The 17866-nt window shown below is 39.8% G+C and overlaps 1 protein-coding gene and 1 non-coding gene across 2 annotated transcripts in view; both read right to left on the reverse strand.

The window, feature by feature from the left end:
• Positions 1–520: 520 nt before the first annotated feature.
• The window catches only part of ATPAF1 (ATP synthase mitochondrial F1 complex assembly factor 1), a 34526-nt gene continuing 17180 nt past the window's right edge, over positions 521–17866 (reverse strand). The window contains exons 7-9 of the mRNA XM_012776093.3: positions 13215–13310; positions 11160–11267; positions 521–2930 (exon numbers count right to left, since the gene is read on the reverse strand). Coding sequence (XP_012631547.1) covers positions 2736–2930; positions 11160–11267; positions 13215–13310 — 399 coding nt within the window. The 3' untranslated portion in view covers positions 521–2735. The remainder of the gene's footprint in view (positions 2931–11159; positions 11268–13214; positions 13311–17866) is intronic.
• LOC142869885 (small nucleolar RNA U13) lies at positions 11959–12062 on the reverse strand. Its single transcript, XR_012918433.1, has one exon. It is a non-coding gene; the product is annotated as a small nucleolar RNA U13 (small nucleolar RNA).

Raw genomic sequence — 17866 nt, forward strand, 5'->3', positions numbered from 1 at the left:
TGTAATTAGAGTATGCAAAGGGGACCACTATGGGAGACAAAGAACACAGGGACCTAAATCCTATGGTTAGTGTCCACAGGAAAGAAAAGACCTGGCTACTGTACATTTTTGTAAAGAATAAATAAGGCAATGGTTCCCAGAGTACGGCTGGCTGATTACCTCTATTGGAATCATGTGGAGCAGATACTGAAGTATAGATTCCCATCCCCTTCTGCACACATCTGATTCAGAAGGTTGTGAGGGGGTTTTCAACTGGGGAATCTGCATTTTAAAGTGCTCTAGGTGATTCTATTGCATCTTAAAGATAAGGTTTGTTCTTTTAACTGGAATGAAGAATGATTTGCATACCTGAAATGTTAATCTATGTTAGTTTTTAATGAGGGGCAGGGGAAATAGAGAAAAGGAAGGAAGTTGACATCTATTAAGTTCTACAGTAGTCTATAGATAAGTTAATTTATTCTCACAATATTCCTATGAGGTAGATATTAGCATCCCCATTTTACCGGTGAAAAAAACAGAATTAGAGAGTTTAAATAATTTATTCAACATTGTAGAGCTAATGAATAGCAACACTTACATCTGAACCCAGATTCACTTACCTCTAAAGTCTTTCCACTTTCCATAACGCCATGCTAGCACCAAAAGACAAATTACTGATTAAATGTTACATTTTTCTTTTAGTTATTCACCAGATCCATCTCGGTAAATAAATAAAAAGAACAGTCAGCGGTACTTTGGTCACATCCAATGTAATTATCCATGGATATATTCTTGGCAAGTGGGGATTGAGGGCAAAGCCAGGAGGAATGATAAAATGAGCAGTCATATTTTACTTGTTTTTCCATCACCCTGTTTTCTTACCCTGTGGTGGAGGTGTTATGAAAATGTACTATGGCTAAGAACTGGGTCCATCTGGAGGGAAAAGCAAATATAACTGGATAACCATGAAAGCAACTCTATCTGACATCAAAGATTCTGGTACTCAAAACATCCAGACTCAAACATCCAGGGACTCAAAACATTGCTGAATAAATTAATGCACATGTTCATAATTTTCTTCTTCATTCAGTTCCTTAATAACTGTTAAATACATCTCAAGGGGGGGGGGAAGAGCAATAGTTACCCAGTTCCAAGAACCAGTTTGTGAATGAGTACTAAGTTCTTGACTAACCAGATATATATTTGAATAAAACCTGTTACTGATACCACTTCAGTCAGAATAGTGCCAGTGCATTTAAGGAAAATAGCAGGGCTGATGAGACTCAAGTTTCTCAAAATAGAAATGTCAGGACCAGAGGCAGGTCCAGAATTTGCATTAGTGAAGAGCTCGACCTCTAGAGAAATTGTGAAAGGGTAGCAGCTTCTTCAGGTCAAACAAACACCATCTGTCTCTTTCTATACACACACACATCGGTAGAACAAAAAAGACACAGCTCAGAAAATAATAGGAAGCCCAATTCTATTTAAAGAGCTTGAGGACAGGCCTCAGCCATACACACAAACTGCAGATACTACCTAAATTCCCATTCACCATATTCAGCGTCATCCAACCAGATCTTAGGCAGGAGCAGCAGACAAAGTGGAACATGTCAGAGCAATAAAGGAAAGGCATAGTAAAGGCAGTCAACAACAATACTGAGGGGCACTTGGGGCCTCGGATTCAGAAGCCTGGTATGTAACCACCATCCTCTTCTATCACCGAGCTTGAAGCCACAACAGCAACACTACAGACAAAAGATGGGTTTCCAGTACGGGAGAACAACGTTCTTATTTCTGGTATTCCTAGCAATTGCTGAGTGCCAAGATGAGTTTTGATAAAATCAGGCCATACAGCTGACACTATGGATAGCACATAGCTTAAGTTTCATTATTATGTGTAACAAAGATGGTAAGCCAGACTATTTTTTTTTATTGCTACATTTTCCCCACACAAAATCTGGGAATGTTTGCTTTCACCTACTTTTTCATATAACATTTAGAGTAGTTTTAAAAAAAATCATGCAAATCTGGATTGATCTTCTCTTTATAAAAGTGCTTTGGTTTACTTACACTGCACTGACTCACCCCATCAAAAGCACACCTTCGAACAGGCAGTTAGAGAAGCAGGTGCCACAAACTATGGTTTAATAATATGTAGGCACTGTACCTGTTTATCTAACTATACTTGAAATTTATTGATACCTCGAACTAGCTAAACTAAAGGCATCTAGATAAAGTCTTTATCTTGATGGGAATATCTGGTTGTTCTAGAACCTAAACAAGACATCTGGGTTATGCCTTTGGCTAGCTGACTAGAGCATGGGAAGCATATATAAAGCCCACATCTAACCATAGCAAGTCTTCAAGCTTATTATCCTGTCTCAAGTTAATAAAGATGACAAACTGATCATTTGTGAGCTATGAGGTCAAAATGGCCAGAATGCAACTGCACTGTTGCACTATACAAAGTCAAGTCAACTATCCTGTAGATCCCTGGCTGTCTCTTGTTATAACCGCAAACACTTAAAAGGAAACCTCAAGTATACTGAGATAGTTATCAGAATGTTTAGGTATCTTCATTCCTGAATATCAAGTAATAGGGCTCATCTCTACAATTACTTTTTGCATAAGCACACAGGGCAGCTCATTATAGACTGCTCATTGTAGATGCTGAGTTTTTTGAGTTCTTGAGGGGTAGGTGGGCTCTAGACTATCCAAGGCTGAGCTGACTTGGTGAAGGGCCAAGCATTATAGCTCTAAGTCTTATCCTGGTTCCGGGCACATTTCAGTTCTGCTCCAATTCCACTTTGCTCCAATTCAGCGATGACAGACATATATTTGAACTCATTTGGTCTGAGGTTAAAGGTCTCCACTAACCCGTAGGTCTCTTTCCGATCAGTGGCATAGAAGAGCTGAACTTGGTTGGCGATGCACTGTGCCTCCGCAACATTCTGTAAGGTAAAAAGAGTAATGAGATCCTTCCCTGCACATGGCCACAAGGCTTTGTGTCTGAGTTCTGAGGGGGTGGGGACCCTCACCCAACAGTCACTGCCTCTAGAACATTTCCCTGATTTCCTGACCTCCCCAGTCTTGGTTAGGTACCCATTCTTTGAGTAACCAAATTACCCTGTACTTACCACCATCCTACTATTTATCACACTGTCCTTTTTTTCTTCTTTTTCTTTTTTGTCTACCTTTCCTAGTGCAAATTCCTCAAAGATATAAAACCATAGCTTGTTTTGTATCCCCACACATAATGACATCTGGTAAATGTTTGCTGAATAAATTAATGCACATGTTCATAATTTTCCTCTTCATTTAGTTCCTTAATAACTGTTAAATATATCTCAACAGGGGAAAAAAAAGAGCAATAGTTACCCAGTTCCAAGAACCAGTTTGTGAGTGAGTACTAAGTTCTTGACTCACCAGATATATACTTGAATAAAACCTGTTACTGATACCACTTCAGTCAGAAAAGTAGTGCCAGAGCCAGCTGTGATAGTTTTAAAATTTGTCCACAAATTTTATGATACTTTTCCCTTTTTTTGGTGGGGCCTCATTTCCCTTTCCTTAAGTGAGGGCTGTACTCAGAGACTGACTTCTAACAAATAGACTATGACAAAATTGCTGGGTATGGCAGCATGAGCCTGAAGTCCCAGCTGTTCTAGAGGCCAAGGTAGAGGATTGCTTCAGTGCAGAAGTCCAAGGCCAGCCTGGACAACATAGCGAAACTTCATGTCTTAAAAAAAAATAGCATATGACAAAATGATAGATAATGGCTTCTGCCATTAAGCCATAAAAAATTGTAGCTTCTGTCTTGCCTTGGGGAAAGTCAGTTGCCATGTCATGAGAACATCCAAGCAGCCCTATGGAGAAGCCAACATGGTGAGGACACGAGACCTCTGCCAACAGACATGTGAGTGGGGCTGGAAGTGGATTCTCAAGCCTGTCAACTTTCAGATAAATGTAGCACCATCCAACATATTAACAGTAGCATCATGAGACTCTGAGCCAGAGCCACTCAGCTAAGCTACTCCTGACCCACAGAAACTATGAGGTAATAAATGTTTGCTGATTACAACACTAAGTAATTTATTATGCATTTATAAGTAACATACCAACAAAGCTCCAGGGAAGAGAAGGGGCCACATTCTCTAAAGCTCAGAAACAGGGCAATGGTTAAGGAGATCACTCTATGTGACAAAGGTGGAAGGTGGGGTATTAGGACATAGGCTACATTCTCAAAACCTTACCGAAGAATTACCTCAAACAACTTTTACTTTTGCTTCATATACATTCTGTGATTCTAGTTGGTCAGAGGCACTTATCCATTATCACCATGTTTATACGCCCAAAATCAAACTCCAAAAGGTAATGGAAAATTCCCAGTAAGAGCTGACTGTCAAAAGCATGCTATGTCTGGCTGTAGAAGTGATGAAGACAGGTTCACAAATACCATAGGCTGGGCTTCACTTCTATTCCTTCCATGGGACTTTCCGGTCATTGCTCACAAGCAAGCACTAATCCAAGACTGCATCTTCAATCAAAAGCCTTTTCCCAAAAAGCTGGCTACTTCAAATTAATAGAATTTTAGAGCTGGAAGAGGCCTCAGGGATCACCTTGGCTCATTTACTAGGCCAGGAAACCAAGGCAGATGAGATTCAAGGACAGGCCCAGGGTCAGAACCAGGACCAGACCTCTAGAATCACCTTGCTACTGTTTTTGGAGGGCTAAGAGAATTAAGATTGATCAAGATTGATAACTCTACTTCACCAATTTTATTTTTCTTAAACTCACACATACCTCAATAGCAAACCATTTCTCAAACTCCTGACCTCAAGTGATCATCCTGCCTCGGCCTCCTAGAGTACTAGGATCATAGGCTTGGCCACTGGGCTTGGCCAAGAGCAAACCATTTCTAAAGAAGTGCATTGCCATAATCTGAGGAAGTTACCACCACTTTTTTAGCTTCTGAGTTGCAGGGCATCTGACATCAACTTTTATTTGAAGCTTGAGGGGTAAGTTGAGTTGTGTGCACACTACAACAGTGCTGTTCAAACGATTCTGCAGAGTCCTAGGGGCTCTGAGAAAGTGCCTTAGGTTTCTTCACCTTTGTTTAAGCTGTTATACCCTGGGGTTTTACTTAATAAGATTTTGTTTGGATAAAGAGTTCTTCCTACCACTTTAAAAAGAAATTTGAAGATCACTAGTATAGTGGGTGGGGAGTAAGACACAAGAGAGAGATAGAAGAGATATGTGTTTGTCTGTCTCTAATGGAGGGTTATAGAAAGGCCTCCCCTTCTCACCCCTGGCCTTGCTGTACTCTTGACTCTTAACACGAAGCAGTCATCTCCTCCCTTTCCAAGACTCAAGAAGATAAACATACCAACACCCTGTGTTGCTCAATAAAGAGGTATTTTAACAAATATGACTTCTCCCTCTCTTTCAATCTTCACATCTACAATCAGTATACTGGGTCCTGCCCATTTTATCCCTACATTTTCCTGCGGTCATTCTCTCTCCTCCATCTCTACTACCACTACTCTAGTTCAGGTCTATACCAACTCTTCTTGCCCAGACTATTACAATTGTCTTCTAAATGATCACAATGACCAGACTTGAACTACATAATGTTTAGGAAGCAAATAATCAAGATTAATGGTCTTATTTTATTTATTTATTTATTTATTTGAGACAGAGTCTTGCTCTGTTGCCCGGGCTAGAGTGCTGTGGCAGCAGCCTAGCTCACAGCAACCTCAAACTCCTGGGCTCAAGCAATCCTTCTGCCTCATCCTCCCGAGTGGCTGGGAATACAGGCATGTGCCACCATGCCCAGCTAATTTTTTCTATATATTTTTAGTTGGCCAATTAATTTCTTTCTATTTATAGTAGAGACAGGGTCTTGCTCTTGCTCAGGCTGGTTTCGAACTCCTGACCTTGAGCAATCCGCCTACCTTGGCCTCCCAGAGTGCTAGGATTACAGGCATGAGCCCCTGTGCCTGGCCCAAGATTAATGGTCTTAAACCCACTGTTTATGGGTTACTCCTTGTTCAAACCTTTTAATTACTCATGCCCTTAGTATAAAGCCAAACCTCTAGACACAACCCACCAAACCTCCTTTTTAAAATATATACCAGTGATATCAAACTATTTGCAATACCCCAAGTCATTTTATGCCTGTTAGCATCTACTTACTGCTATTCCCTCTGTCTGGGACATTTCCCCCACCCTGCCCCTCTTCCTTTATTTGGCTAAACTCCTGCTGATCCTTGAAGGTTCAGCCCAGGTATCATCTCCAGGAAGCCTTCTTACTCCCTGTGGGCCAGGGACACCACCCATCCCCCAGAACCCTCTGCAAATCTCCATCCTAGTACTTATTGCATTCCCATAAAATCATCTATTGACACAGACGTGGAGCCAAACAGGGCTATGTTTCTGAATATTCTACTAACTTTTTAGCAATAAAGTTAGTTCAGAAGAAACCTCTAGTTTCCATATATTTCTATTCATCTGAGGTTAATGCTATACCATAGTTGTTTAAATGCTATGCCTAAAGAGCACGTTTCATGCACGAGTATGCAGGGGATCACACATTCATACTACATTTTTAGGTTTCTCTTCTCTAAATCATGTACCTGGATAATAAATTCTAACATGTCTAGTTTTACACTTGTTCTAGTTGGACCCTCACAGTCCAGTTGATTTATATGAGGCATATGTATGTGGTCTGATATGCTGTCAAATGTTATAAGGCCAGGAAGCAAAATTTAATGATGATGATAACCATGCAGCAGTTTGAAACCACCAGGATGAGGTGGCAAAAATGGCAAAAAACTGGAATGGGACTCCTCTGACCTCTAGGATCCACTTTTAATACAGTTAGATGCTGTGCTTTCCTAAAGACCAGAAAATACAGTACAATTTTTTTTGGTTTGGTTTCTTATTATTTTTTTTAAGATCTTTTTTTTTTTTTTTTGAGACAGAGTCTCGCTTTGTTGCCCAGGCTAGAGTGAGTGCCTTGGCGTCAGCCTACTTCACAGCAACCTCAAACTCCTGAGCTCAAGCAATCCTGCTGCCTCAGCCTCCCGAATAGCTAGGACTATAGGCATTCGCCACTATGCCTGGCGAATTTTTTCTATATATATTAGTTGGTCAATTAATTTCTTTCTGTTTATAGTAGAGACGGGGTCTCGCTCTTGCTCAGGCTGGTTTCGAACTCCTGACCTCGAGCAATCCGCCAACCTCGGCTTCCCAGAGTACTAGGATTACAGGCCTGAGCCACCGCGCCTGGCCACAATTTTTTTATTGTTACTCACTCCTGTGGTCAAATCAAACTTTGTAATTATCAGCAACTGTCTCTCTTCCAAATTTCAGTTTGAAGCATCTACACTTTGTCTATTATTTTCTATCCTCCTAGCTTACCCCCAACTCCAACAATCCTTCCACCACAATCTCACTAGGACTCTCAATTGTTACTGTCTCTAGCCTCCCTTATATTTTTACTTTCCTATTTACCCAGCTTCCACTCCATGGCGTTAATCATTCCTTTGAATTCACCTTCCTGACCTCTTGATTACTTCACTATACCACTTGGCTAAACATAACCCTAGTTAAATCCAGCTTTCAGTCTCCCCTTTCTAGGCCTGTACTGGCACACCCATTCTCTCTTCAATCCCCCTAGACGATGGGTTGGCATGCAATTCCTATAAAGGAACAGCCTGAATATTTTAGGCTCTGTGAGCCATACAGTGTCTGTTGTAACTACTCAACTTTCTGTTGCAGAGCAAAAGCAGTCATATATAATATGTAGGTAAATAAGCATGGATGTGTTCCAAGAAAACTTTACTTATAGACACTGAAATTTGAATTTCATATACCTTTCACATGTCATGAAATACTATTTTTCTTTAAGCTTCCCCCCTGCAGCTCTGCCCAAGCACTTAAAGATGTACAAGACATTCTTAACTCATAGGCCTTATAAAAACAGGCAGTGGGTTGGATTTGGCCCACAAGCTATAGTTTGCTGACCTTTGTCCTAGACAACAATTTCATACTTCCTCTTTTCAACTCAACTGTCCAACATTTTTCTATCCTTGCTTTCAGCTAATGACCTTTCTTTCTTTTCACTAAGCAATCTGGAGAGAACTTCTACAACCAATGAGTACCTCTATCTATTTAACTGTACCTGTGTCCTTATACTATGCTTCTCTCCCGTTACTGTACTCCTGGCAAAGATCAGCCCCTCATTCCCAGACTTGCCACTTCCTCCCTCTTTCTCTTGTATTAAATATTTTCATCTTTACTGGATCTTTCCATCAGCATATAAATATGATGTTATTTTTTTCCATATTTAAAACAAAAGATACCGTTGGTCCCACTTCTCCCTCTCCAGCTAATGCTCCATTCTTTCTTCCTCTTACAGAAATGTCTTGAGTTTCTATGTGTATTCTTCTTCCCATTTTATCTTAAATCTACTCCAATCACACTTTTACTGAATCACACCTTTGAAACTGCTTTTAAGGTCCCCAGTGACTTCCATGTTTGTGAAATCTAGTAAATTTCCAGTTAGCATCTCACTTTCCCTACAAGAAAGTGAGATTTGGTCAGTTCCTATTCCTTGAAACATTTTATCTTAGCTTCCAGAGCATTCCATCATCTTAATTTTCCTCCTACCTCATGACCATTTCTTCTTAATCTTCTTTATTGATATTTCTTCATCTCTCTAGGGTTCAGTTCTCAGACCTCTTCTCTGTCTTTACTCACTGCCTTGGTGACTTCATTTAGTCCCTTGGTTTAAAATGCAATCTGTATGCTGACAATATCTATATTTATATTCCAGTCTGGACCTCTCCCCTGAACTCCAGGCTATATCTAACTGCCTACTACTTGGATATATAACAGACATCTCAGAATTAACATATCCAAAAGTGAGCTCCTGATTTTCCTCCCATATCTATTCTTCCTTCAATCTTGTCTATCTCAGTTAATGGCAACTCCATTTTTTTGGATAGCATGTTGGGGAACTTCTAGTTGAACGTGGTGAATGGAAGGGTTTAAGTGGCAGGAAGCATGGGAGAAATGGGACTGCATGGTTTCAAGAATAATAGATAGGGAAGTAGAGTCTCCACTGTGTCCTAGGCTTGGGGCCTACTGCTACTGGAGATACTAGCTGAATGACATCACTTCTTCCTTCCCTCTAAGCAGCTGGTAAGAGAGAGAGAAAAAAAGAAGTGGGTGTTATAATGAAGACTCTTAGGGGAAAGAGGCTCTATTCCACTATTTTGAGGGCAATCTGAACTTAACTGTTGCCAGATAAATGAGACTGAAATGAGCAAGGAGTAGATAAACAGGTTGTGCAGTAGTCATAAATTGCTCCTAGCACCTAGATGTGCATGGAGAACACAACAGACATCATTAGCTATGGGCATTATGGTCCATGCTCTATCCCAGTGATTCTCATCTGGGAATAGGAAAAGGAGGAAAAGAAACCACTGAAAGGTGGCCTTACTAATAACCTAACAGAGGGAAATAACCTATCTAACAGAAAGTAAGAGAAATAAACCCACAGCACATAACTGACCCTTTGAAGAGAAAACTCACAACTACCCTTTGTTTAATTAAACACCTGTGGCCTAACTAGTTATCTCTAAGAGTTTCATTTTCATATCCTTGAAGAGCCCTAAGCAGACAGTAGGCATGCAAACTCCCCACTTCAGTTCTTGCCAGCACCAGATTCCAAGGACTCAGATGAAATCAGACTCACAAAGACAAAATAAAGAACATCTGAAACAACTTCACCATCACTTCAGTTATCAGTCTACTAAAGCAGAGAAAAAAAAGCCATTTTTACACTTTAAAACTCTAAGAAACTTTCCCTCAGCTGTCAGGCACTTCCTTCTTTTTTCTGTGTGCTGTGGCCATTCCCTCCTTCTCTCTCTCTCTCTCTTCCTTGGGAAAATACACAAACTAGGTACTTCTGTATATCCTAATCACTGTGTGAGAATTCTTTTCCCCCCGTGTATGAATTTCATATTCTTTCAACCTCTATCTATAATCAATGTTGTACATATGAACAGTATGCAAGAAGATAAAAGATTGAGAACTATACTAGACTTTGATCTCTTCTCCACAATTAGGAAGTCACTTACTTGTCTCTTACTTACACTCTCTTACGCAAAACCCTTTGGGCCTGATGTGTCTTAGATTCGGAATTATTGAATTTTAGAAAGGTAATGGGTGCAGATACTGTACAACTGTTTATTATACAACTCCTCATAATTAAACACATTAATATTTCCCTAGTAAAATACATACTATTCCATACCAAGTGGGATTAATAAGGACTATAAATGTCTTCATATCAATTTAAGTGAAGAGTTAGTTACCAAATGAGTCCAAGTTTAGGTTTTGTTTGTTTTTTGAGATGGAGTCTCACTATATTGCTCAGACTGGTCTTTTTATCTTTTTTTTGAGACAGAGTCTCACTATGTTGCCCAGGCTAGAGAGTGCTATGGTGCCAGCCTAGCTCTCAGCAACCTCAAACTCCTTGGCTCAAGCAATCCTCCTACTTCAGCCTCCCGAGTAGCTGGGACTACAGGCATGTGCCACCATGCCGGGGTTATATATATATATATATATATATATATATATATATATATATATATACACACACTTTTAGTTGTCCAGCTAATTTCTATTTTTCTAGTACAGACAGGGTCTCGCTCTTGTTCAGGCTGGTCTCAAACTCCTGACCTTGAGTGATCCTCCTGCCTCGGCCTCCCAGAATGCTAGGATTACAGGCATGAGCTACTGTGCCCGGCTTCAGACTGGTCTTGAACTCCTGGCCAAAAGTGATTCCCCTGCCTCGGCTTTCCAAAGTGCTGGGATTACAAGCATAAGTTGCCATGCTTGGCTGCAGGTGAAGTTTTGTGACAAAATGATTATGAAAAAATTTTATTTTTAGAGCCTGTGGATTTTAGAATTGTGAATAAATGATTGAGGATCTGTATTAAATTCAACTTGAAAGAGCTTGAACAAGACAAAATTATTGTCAACTTTAAAGTAAGTAAGAAACAAGGTACATGTAGCTCTCTGGAATTTTACCTCTCGTAAGATTTGGCAGAGGAATAATATCTTCAAGGCCACTAGGTAAATCCAAAGAGGTAAAAGTTAATTCTTACCAGAAATGTGGAATCCATTTCTGCTGTCATCAGCACTATGCCCTTTTCTTCCTTAAGTTCAGGGTAGTGATATAAAATCAGCTGGCTGGCTGCAGCTTCCCCTCGGGTCTGCAAGGAGGAACACTTATCAAGGCTCAATAAGGTACCATCACAACAAACTGCAATTTCAAAGCAATAGAGAGTCTGGAGGAAATTCAGCCCCTTGGGTGGCTAGTGAGTTGGAGGACTGGTATAGGGGGACAAGGTCAGGCCTGCAAAGGCACAGTGAAACTGACAGTTTGCACAGTGTTATTTGTGTCTTCAGCTGGGAGAGGTTTGGCTTTTTTCCCAGAAAATGTTTACAGTAGGCAGTGAATCCTTCATTGTGGCCATACATTTAAAAACAAAATGGCACAGGCAGCTACCAAATCAAGTTCTAAAGAAAGCAAGGTGCCTACGTAATTGCCTCTTTTACGGACTAGCACATTTCACAGCTGAAATCTACTCCCTTTGGCTAGCTATGAAGACTGAGCTCTTTTAAGCTGTAGCAAGAGCTGAAGAGTTTGCACATGGGCTAGATTTGTAATGTGCAGTTTTAAAACATAAACTGGGTAGGGGGTGTGGGGAGAAGGATGGAAACATAATTTCATGAAGAATGGTCAGGGCAGTGGCTACAACACTTCAAGTCTAGATTAGAAAGAGAGTATGGGCTCAAAGCTAAAGCCTCTATATAGTGTAGAAGGAAACAAATACAATCAAAGAAAAATCTCTGGGTTTCACCTTTAATATTTCAGCAAGAGTCATTTTTTTTTTTTTTTCACGTCAGACGGGTAATGTGCCGATGTCGTAACAAGGTTTGAGGGAGGCACATCTCACGCATGCGCGTGAAAACCCAATCATCACGCTTATGAACTACAAAAGGATCTCATTTTAATTATCAATACCTATTACTAGCGTACTCTTAATACTTCAGCCTCTCAGTACTATTGAACATACTTCTAATAGTATGCTGATTGTTTTCATCATAATTCTTATATTTTACAATTTTACAATCATTTTGATTGTAATTGCGTTTCTGGATCTTTCTCCTGTACTTGGGGATAAGCTTCATCAGGGCAGGGACCTGGTCTCATAGATCTCCATCCAGGTCTTAACATAGTTCCCAAGACAATGGCATAATGATTAAGTTCAGAGATGCTGGAGTCGAATAACCTGGACTCAGAGGTGGCCCTATCACTTATTAGCAGTGAATAGAAATAGAAAATAATAATAGTAACTATCTCATGGCATATGTATGAGGATTAAATGACACAATGTACATAAAACATCTGGCATATAGTATTAATAAGTATGTCAAATGTTGGTTACTATAGTATGTACACAATGAACAGTTGTTGGATGAATTACAAAATAAAAGTGAAAAGCTGCTCCCTCATTCTATTTTGTACACCAACTTCAAAGACAATATAATACATGCTTATTTTTGTCAGATTTGGCCTCTAAATAGAGAATGCCAATTCTAGTTATGATCTGATTTAAAATACGGACTTTCATTTTAAAAGCTTCAAATACTTTGAATCTAACTTGTAAGTCTAATATTTGGTAATAAAATAAAAAGAAAGAAGAAAGAAAGCAAACAACATAATTCATTAAATGGAAACTATTCATGTAGCATGTTGGAAAGTGCTGACTTGGTTACTAAAACACACGTAGGACATGAAGCCTTCCTCAAGGGACTCTTCAACTTGAGTTAAAAATATAACCATCTTAACTTCAGGTTGTTAAGCCATGTTTGTTAAGTGAGGCACATGCAGTAAATGGGATAGAAGTCAGGGGAAGAGACAGAAGAGAGCCAGGAGTAGTCAGAGAAAGTGTTTTGGAGTCTTTTTCAATTTCTAGGTATTGAGTGGGGCCTAGAAAACTAACCCAACATGGAAAGTATGACAATTCATCAGTGCTATAGCAAATAATGCTGGGAGTCAGTAGATATTCTGTGCCCCAGAGCCTCAGCAAGGTGTCCTAGTACTATCAAGGGGTAGGTCTCTTTCCTCTAGAGGAAGAGCATAAACCACTTACCTGAATATTTATAAGTGCAGTGAAGTGGAGCTCAGTACCTGTCCATTGTCCTACAAAGAACTCATAACCTTCCCTTCTTGGCAGAGCACACAGAAACTATGGAAACAGATACACAAGGAGATAGATGAATAAGTGAAATAATTTGCTCTATATTCAACTACGTGTATCATTCATTTGATTTCTTCAATATTTGGTTTAAAAAATTTTTAATTATGACATTTAATTTTTAGGCGTGGTGGCTCACACCTGCAATCCCAGCACTTTGGGAGGCAGAGACAGGAGGATCACTTGATGCCAAAAGTTCAAGACCAGCTTGGGGGCTGGGCGCGGTGGCTCATGCCTATAATCCTAGCACTCTGGGAGGCCGAGGCGGGCAGATTGCTCGAGGTCAGGAGTTCGAAACCAGCCTAAGCAAGAGCGAGACCCCGTCTCTACTAAAAATAGAAAGAAATTAATTGGCCAACTAATATATATAGAAAAAATTATCCGGGCATGGTGGCGCATGCCTGTAGTCCCAGCTACTCAGGAGGCTGAGGCAAGAAGACTGCTTGAGCCCAGGAGTTGGAGGTTGCTGTGGGCTAGGCTGACGCCACGGCACTCACTCTAGCCTGGGCAACAAAGCAAAACTGTCTCAAAAAAAAAAAAAAAAAAAAAAAAAAAAAAGACCAGCTTGGGCAACATAGTAAGACTCCATCTTTATAAAAAAAAAAAAAATTAGTCAGGTGCAGTGGTGTGCACCTGTGGTCCCAGGTACCCAGGAGGCTGAGACGGGAGGACTGCTTGAATCCAGAAGTTCAAGGCTGCAGTGAGTTATGATTGTACCACTGTACTCCAGCCTGGGCAATAGAGTGAGACCCTGTCTCTAAAAAATAATTATGAAATTCATATGTGGTAATATAATAAACACTTATGTACTTCTCAATCCACCTAAGAAAGCATTAGAGATATAACAGAGGCTCCCTGTGTACCCAATTCCAATCCCATCCTAGAGTTAACACCTATCCCATGCGACAACAGGCATGTGCCACCATGCCCGGCTAATTTTTAAAAAAAATTTTTGTAGAGATGGGAGTCTTGAACTCTCAGCCTTAAGCAATCCTTCCACCTTGGTCTCTTAAAGTGCTGGAATTACAGGTGGGAGCCAGGACGCCTGGCTTATCCTGCATTTGGTGTCTATCATTTCCTTTCATATTTTTATACTTTTAATGTATATGTGTATATCCATAAATAAGAAACAGTTTGCATGTTTAAAAACTTAAATCTTATCAAAGTGTATGTATCCTGTTGTAACTTGCTTTTTTATTTCACATTATGCTTTTGACATTTATCCATGTTGATAAATATAACTCTCATTTATGAATTTTTCATTGTTGTATGACATTCTACTGTAGAAACTTACCACAATTGGATTTATTTATTCTTCTCTTGATGAATACTTGGGTCTTTTTCAATTTCTAAACTTTCTAATGCTGCTAAAATATCTTTTTTTTGGCCGTGCACGGTGGCGCACGCCTGTAATCCTAGCACTCTGGGAGGCTGAGGCTAGAGGATTGCTTGAGCTCAGGAGTTTGAGACCAGCCTGAGCAAGAGCAAAACCCTGTCTCTACTATAAATAGAAATAAATTAGCCAAACAACTAAAAATAGAAAAAATTAAACAGGCATGGTGGCGCATGCCTGTAGTCCCAGCTACCTGGGAGGCTGAGGCAGGAGGATCACTTGAGCCCAGGAGTTTGAGGTTGCTGTGAGCTAGCTTCACACCATGGCACTCTAGCCCAGACAAGCGAGTGAGACTCTGCCTCAAAAAAAATAAATAAAAATAAAAAAATAAATCCTTTTTTCCATTTGCTATAATTACTTCATATTCTATCAGTTGAGGCTAATATTGGAGCATGGCTCTAGACTAACTACCAAGAAACAATTAGTTTTATGCTCAAGATGTTTAGAATTGGAGATAAGTAGTGGAGAAGAGAATGGTACCAGAGCAAAACAAAGTATAATAAGTTTAATACACAGATATATAATATAATAAGTTAATAAGTCACAGAATTGTCTTATTGCCAATCACTCAGGCTCCAATTTATTATTATTATTATTTTTTGAGACAGAGTCTCGCCTTGTTGCCCAGGCTAGAGTGAGTGCTGTGGTGTCAGCCTAGCTCATAGCAACCTCAAACTCCTGGGTTCAAGCAATCCTGCTGCCTCAGCCTCCCGAGTAGCTGGGACTACAGGCATGCACCACCATGCCCGGCTAATTTTTTCTCTATATATTAGTTGGTCAATTAATTTCTTTTTTTATTTATAGTAGAGGTGGGGTCTCACTCTCATTCGGGCTGGTTCCGAACTCCTGACCTCGAGCAATCCGCCCGTCTTGGCCTCCCAGAGTGCTAGGATTACAGGCGTGAGCCACCACACCCGGCCTCCAATTTATTATTATTAGATGAGATAAACTCCTCGCCTACTTGATAGCTGATTCCTTTCTAGGGAAATTTTTTTTAGAGTTTTGGGAAATTCAATAAATTGCTCATATTTAAAGTGTACAATTTGATGAGTTTTACATATATATACTGTATAACCATAACTATAATTAACATAACAAATATATGTATAATCTCTAATCTCCATTTATAATCTATACTTTTCTGTCCTGAACTGCTCCTAAGTAACCACTGATTTGCTTTTTGTCGCTATAGGTCTATATTTTATAAAATTTTATATAAATGGAACCATAGAATATGTCCTTTCTTTGGTTTCGTTTCTTACACCCAGCATAATTATTTTGTGATCCATCCATGTTGGTGCATGTATCGATAATGCATTCCTTTTTATTGCTGAATATTACTCTATTATGTACACAAATGTACACACCACACACACTCTTTCCACAATTTCTACGCACCTGTGATAGACATTTGGATTGTTTCCAGTATTTGGTTATTACAAATAAAGCTGCTCAAACATTTGTGTACAAGTCATTGTATGGACATATGCTTTCAGTTCTCTTGGGAAAATATCTAGGAGTGGAATGGCTAGTTAGTATAGCAGGTATATGCTTTACATACATATATACATACGTTTATTTATTTATTTGAGACAGAATCTCACTTTGTCGCCCTGGCTAGAGTGCAGTGGGATCATCATAGCTCACTGCAACTTCAAACCCTGTATCAAGTGATCCTCCTGCCTCAGCCTTCCGAGTAGCTAGGACTACAGGAACACACCACTATGTCTGGCTAATTTTTCTATTTTTAGTAGAGGTGGGATCTTGCTCTTTCTCAGGTTGGTCTTTAACTCTTGAGCTCAAGCAATGCTCCTGGCCCAGCCTCACAGAGTGCTAGGATTACAGGCCTGAGCCACCGCCCCTAGCCTATGCTTAACTTTTTTTTTTTTTTTTGAGACAGAGTCTCACTTTGTTGCCAAGGCTAGAGTGAGTGCCTTGGCGTCAGCCTAGCTCACAGCAACCTCAAATTCCTGGGCTCAAGCCATCCTTCTGCCTCAGCCTCTCAAGTAGCTGGGACTGAAGGCATGCGCCACCATGTCCGGATAATTTCTTCTATATGTTTTTAGTTGGCCAATTAATTTCTTTCTATTTTTATAGTAGAGACGGGGTCTCATTCTTGCTCAGGTTGGTTTCGAACTCCTGAACTCAAAGAATCCACCCACCTCGGCCTCCCAGAGAGCTAGGATTACAGGCATGAGCCACTGTGCCCGGCCTATGCTTAACTCTTAAAGAAACCAAAAAATTATTTTCTAAAGTGCTTATCCCATTTTATATTATCATCAGCAGTACAGGAGAGTTCCAGTTGCTGCACATCCTCACCAACACTTAGTATAATCAGTTTTAAAAATTTTAGCCATTCTAGGGGTATCTCACTGTAGTTTTAATTTGTATTCCAATTATGACTGATGATACCAAGCATCTTTTCAAGTGCTTATCTGCTACTCTACTTGTTTGGCAAACCATTCAAATCTTCTGTCTCTTTTTTTTTTGAGATAGGGTCTCACTCAGTTGTGCAGGCTAGAGTGCAGTAGTGTCATTATAGCTCACCGCAACCTCAAACCCTAGGCTCAAGTGATCCTCTTGCTTCAGCCTCCCAAGTAGCTGGGATTACAGACATGTGCCACTACATGTGGCTAATTTTTCTATGTTTTTATAGAGACATGGTCTCAATATGTTGCTCAGGCTGGCCTCAAATTCCTGGGCTCAAATGATTCTCTTGCCTAAGCCTCCCAAGGTGTTAGGATCGTAGATGTGAGCTACCACACCTCACCTTCTGTCCATTTTTAAATTGGGTTGTCTGTCCTCGTTATTATTGAGTTATAAGAGTTTTTGATATAACTTTGGTTACTTCCGCCTTTTGGCTATTGTGACTAATGCTACTAGGAACTTGGGTATACAACCACAATGTTTAAATTTTGATGAACTCCAATTTATTGATTTTTTTCTTTTATAGTGTTTTTGTGATATATTTAAGAAATCTTTGCCAAACCCTAGATCAGTGAGATTTTCTCTTTTATTTTCTTCTAGAGATTACATTTATGTCTATGGTCTATTTTGAGTTAATTTTTGTATACAGTAAGGTTAGAGGTTTTGTTTTTTTTTCCACACATGATATTCAATTGTTTTAGCAGCATTTGTTGAAGTGATTATCGTT

This window comes from Microcebus murinus, chromosome 2 (genome assembly GCF_040939455.1).
Source record: "Microcebus murinus isolate Inina chromosome 2, M.murinus_Inina_mat1.0, whole genome shotgun sequence".
Lineage (NCBI taxonomy): Eukaryota > Metazoa > Chordata > Mammalia > Primates > Cheirogaleidae > Microcebus > Microcebus murinus.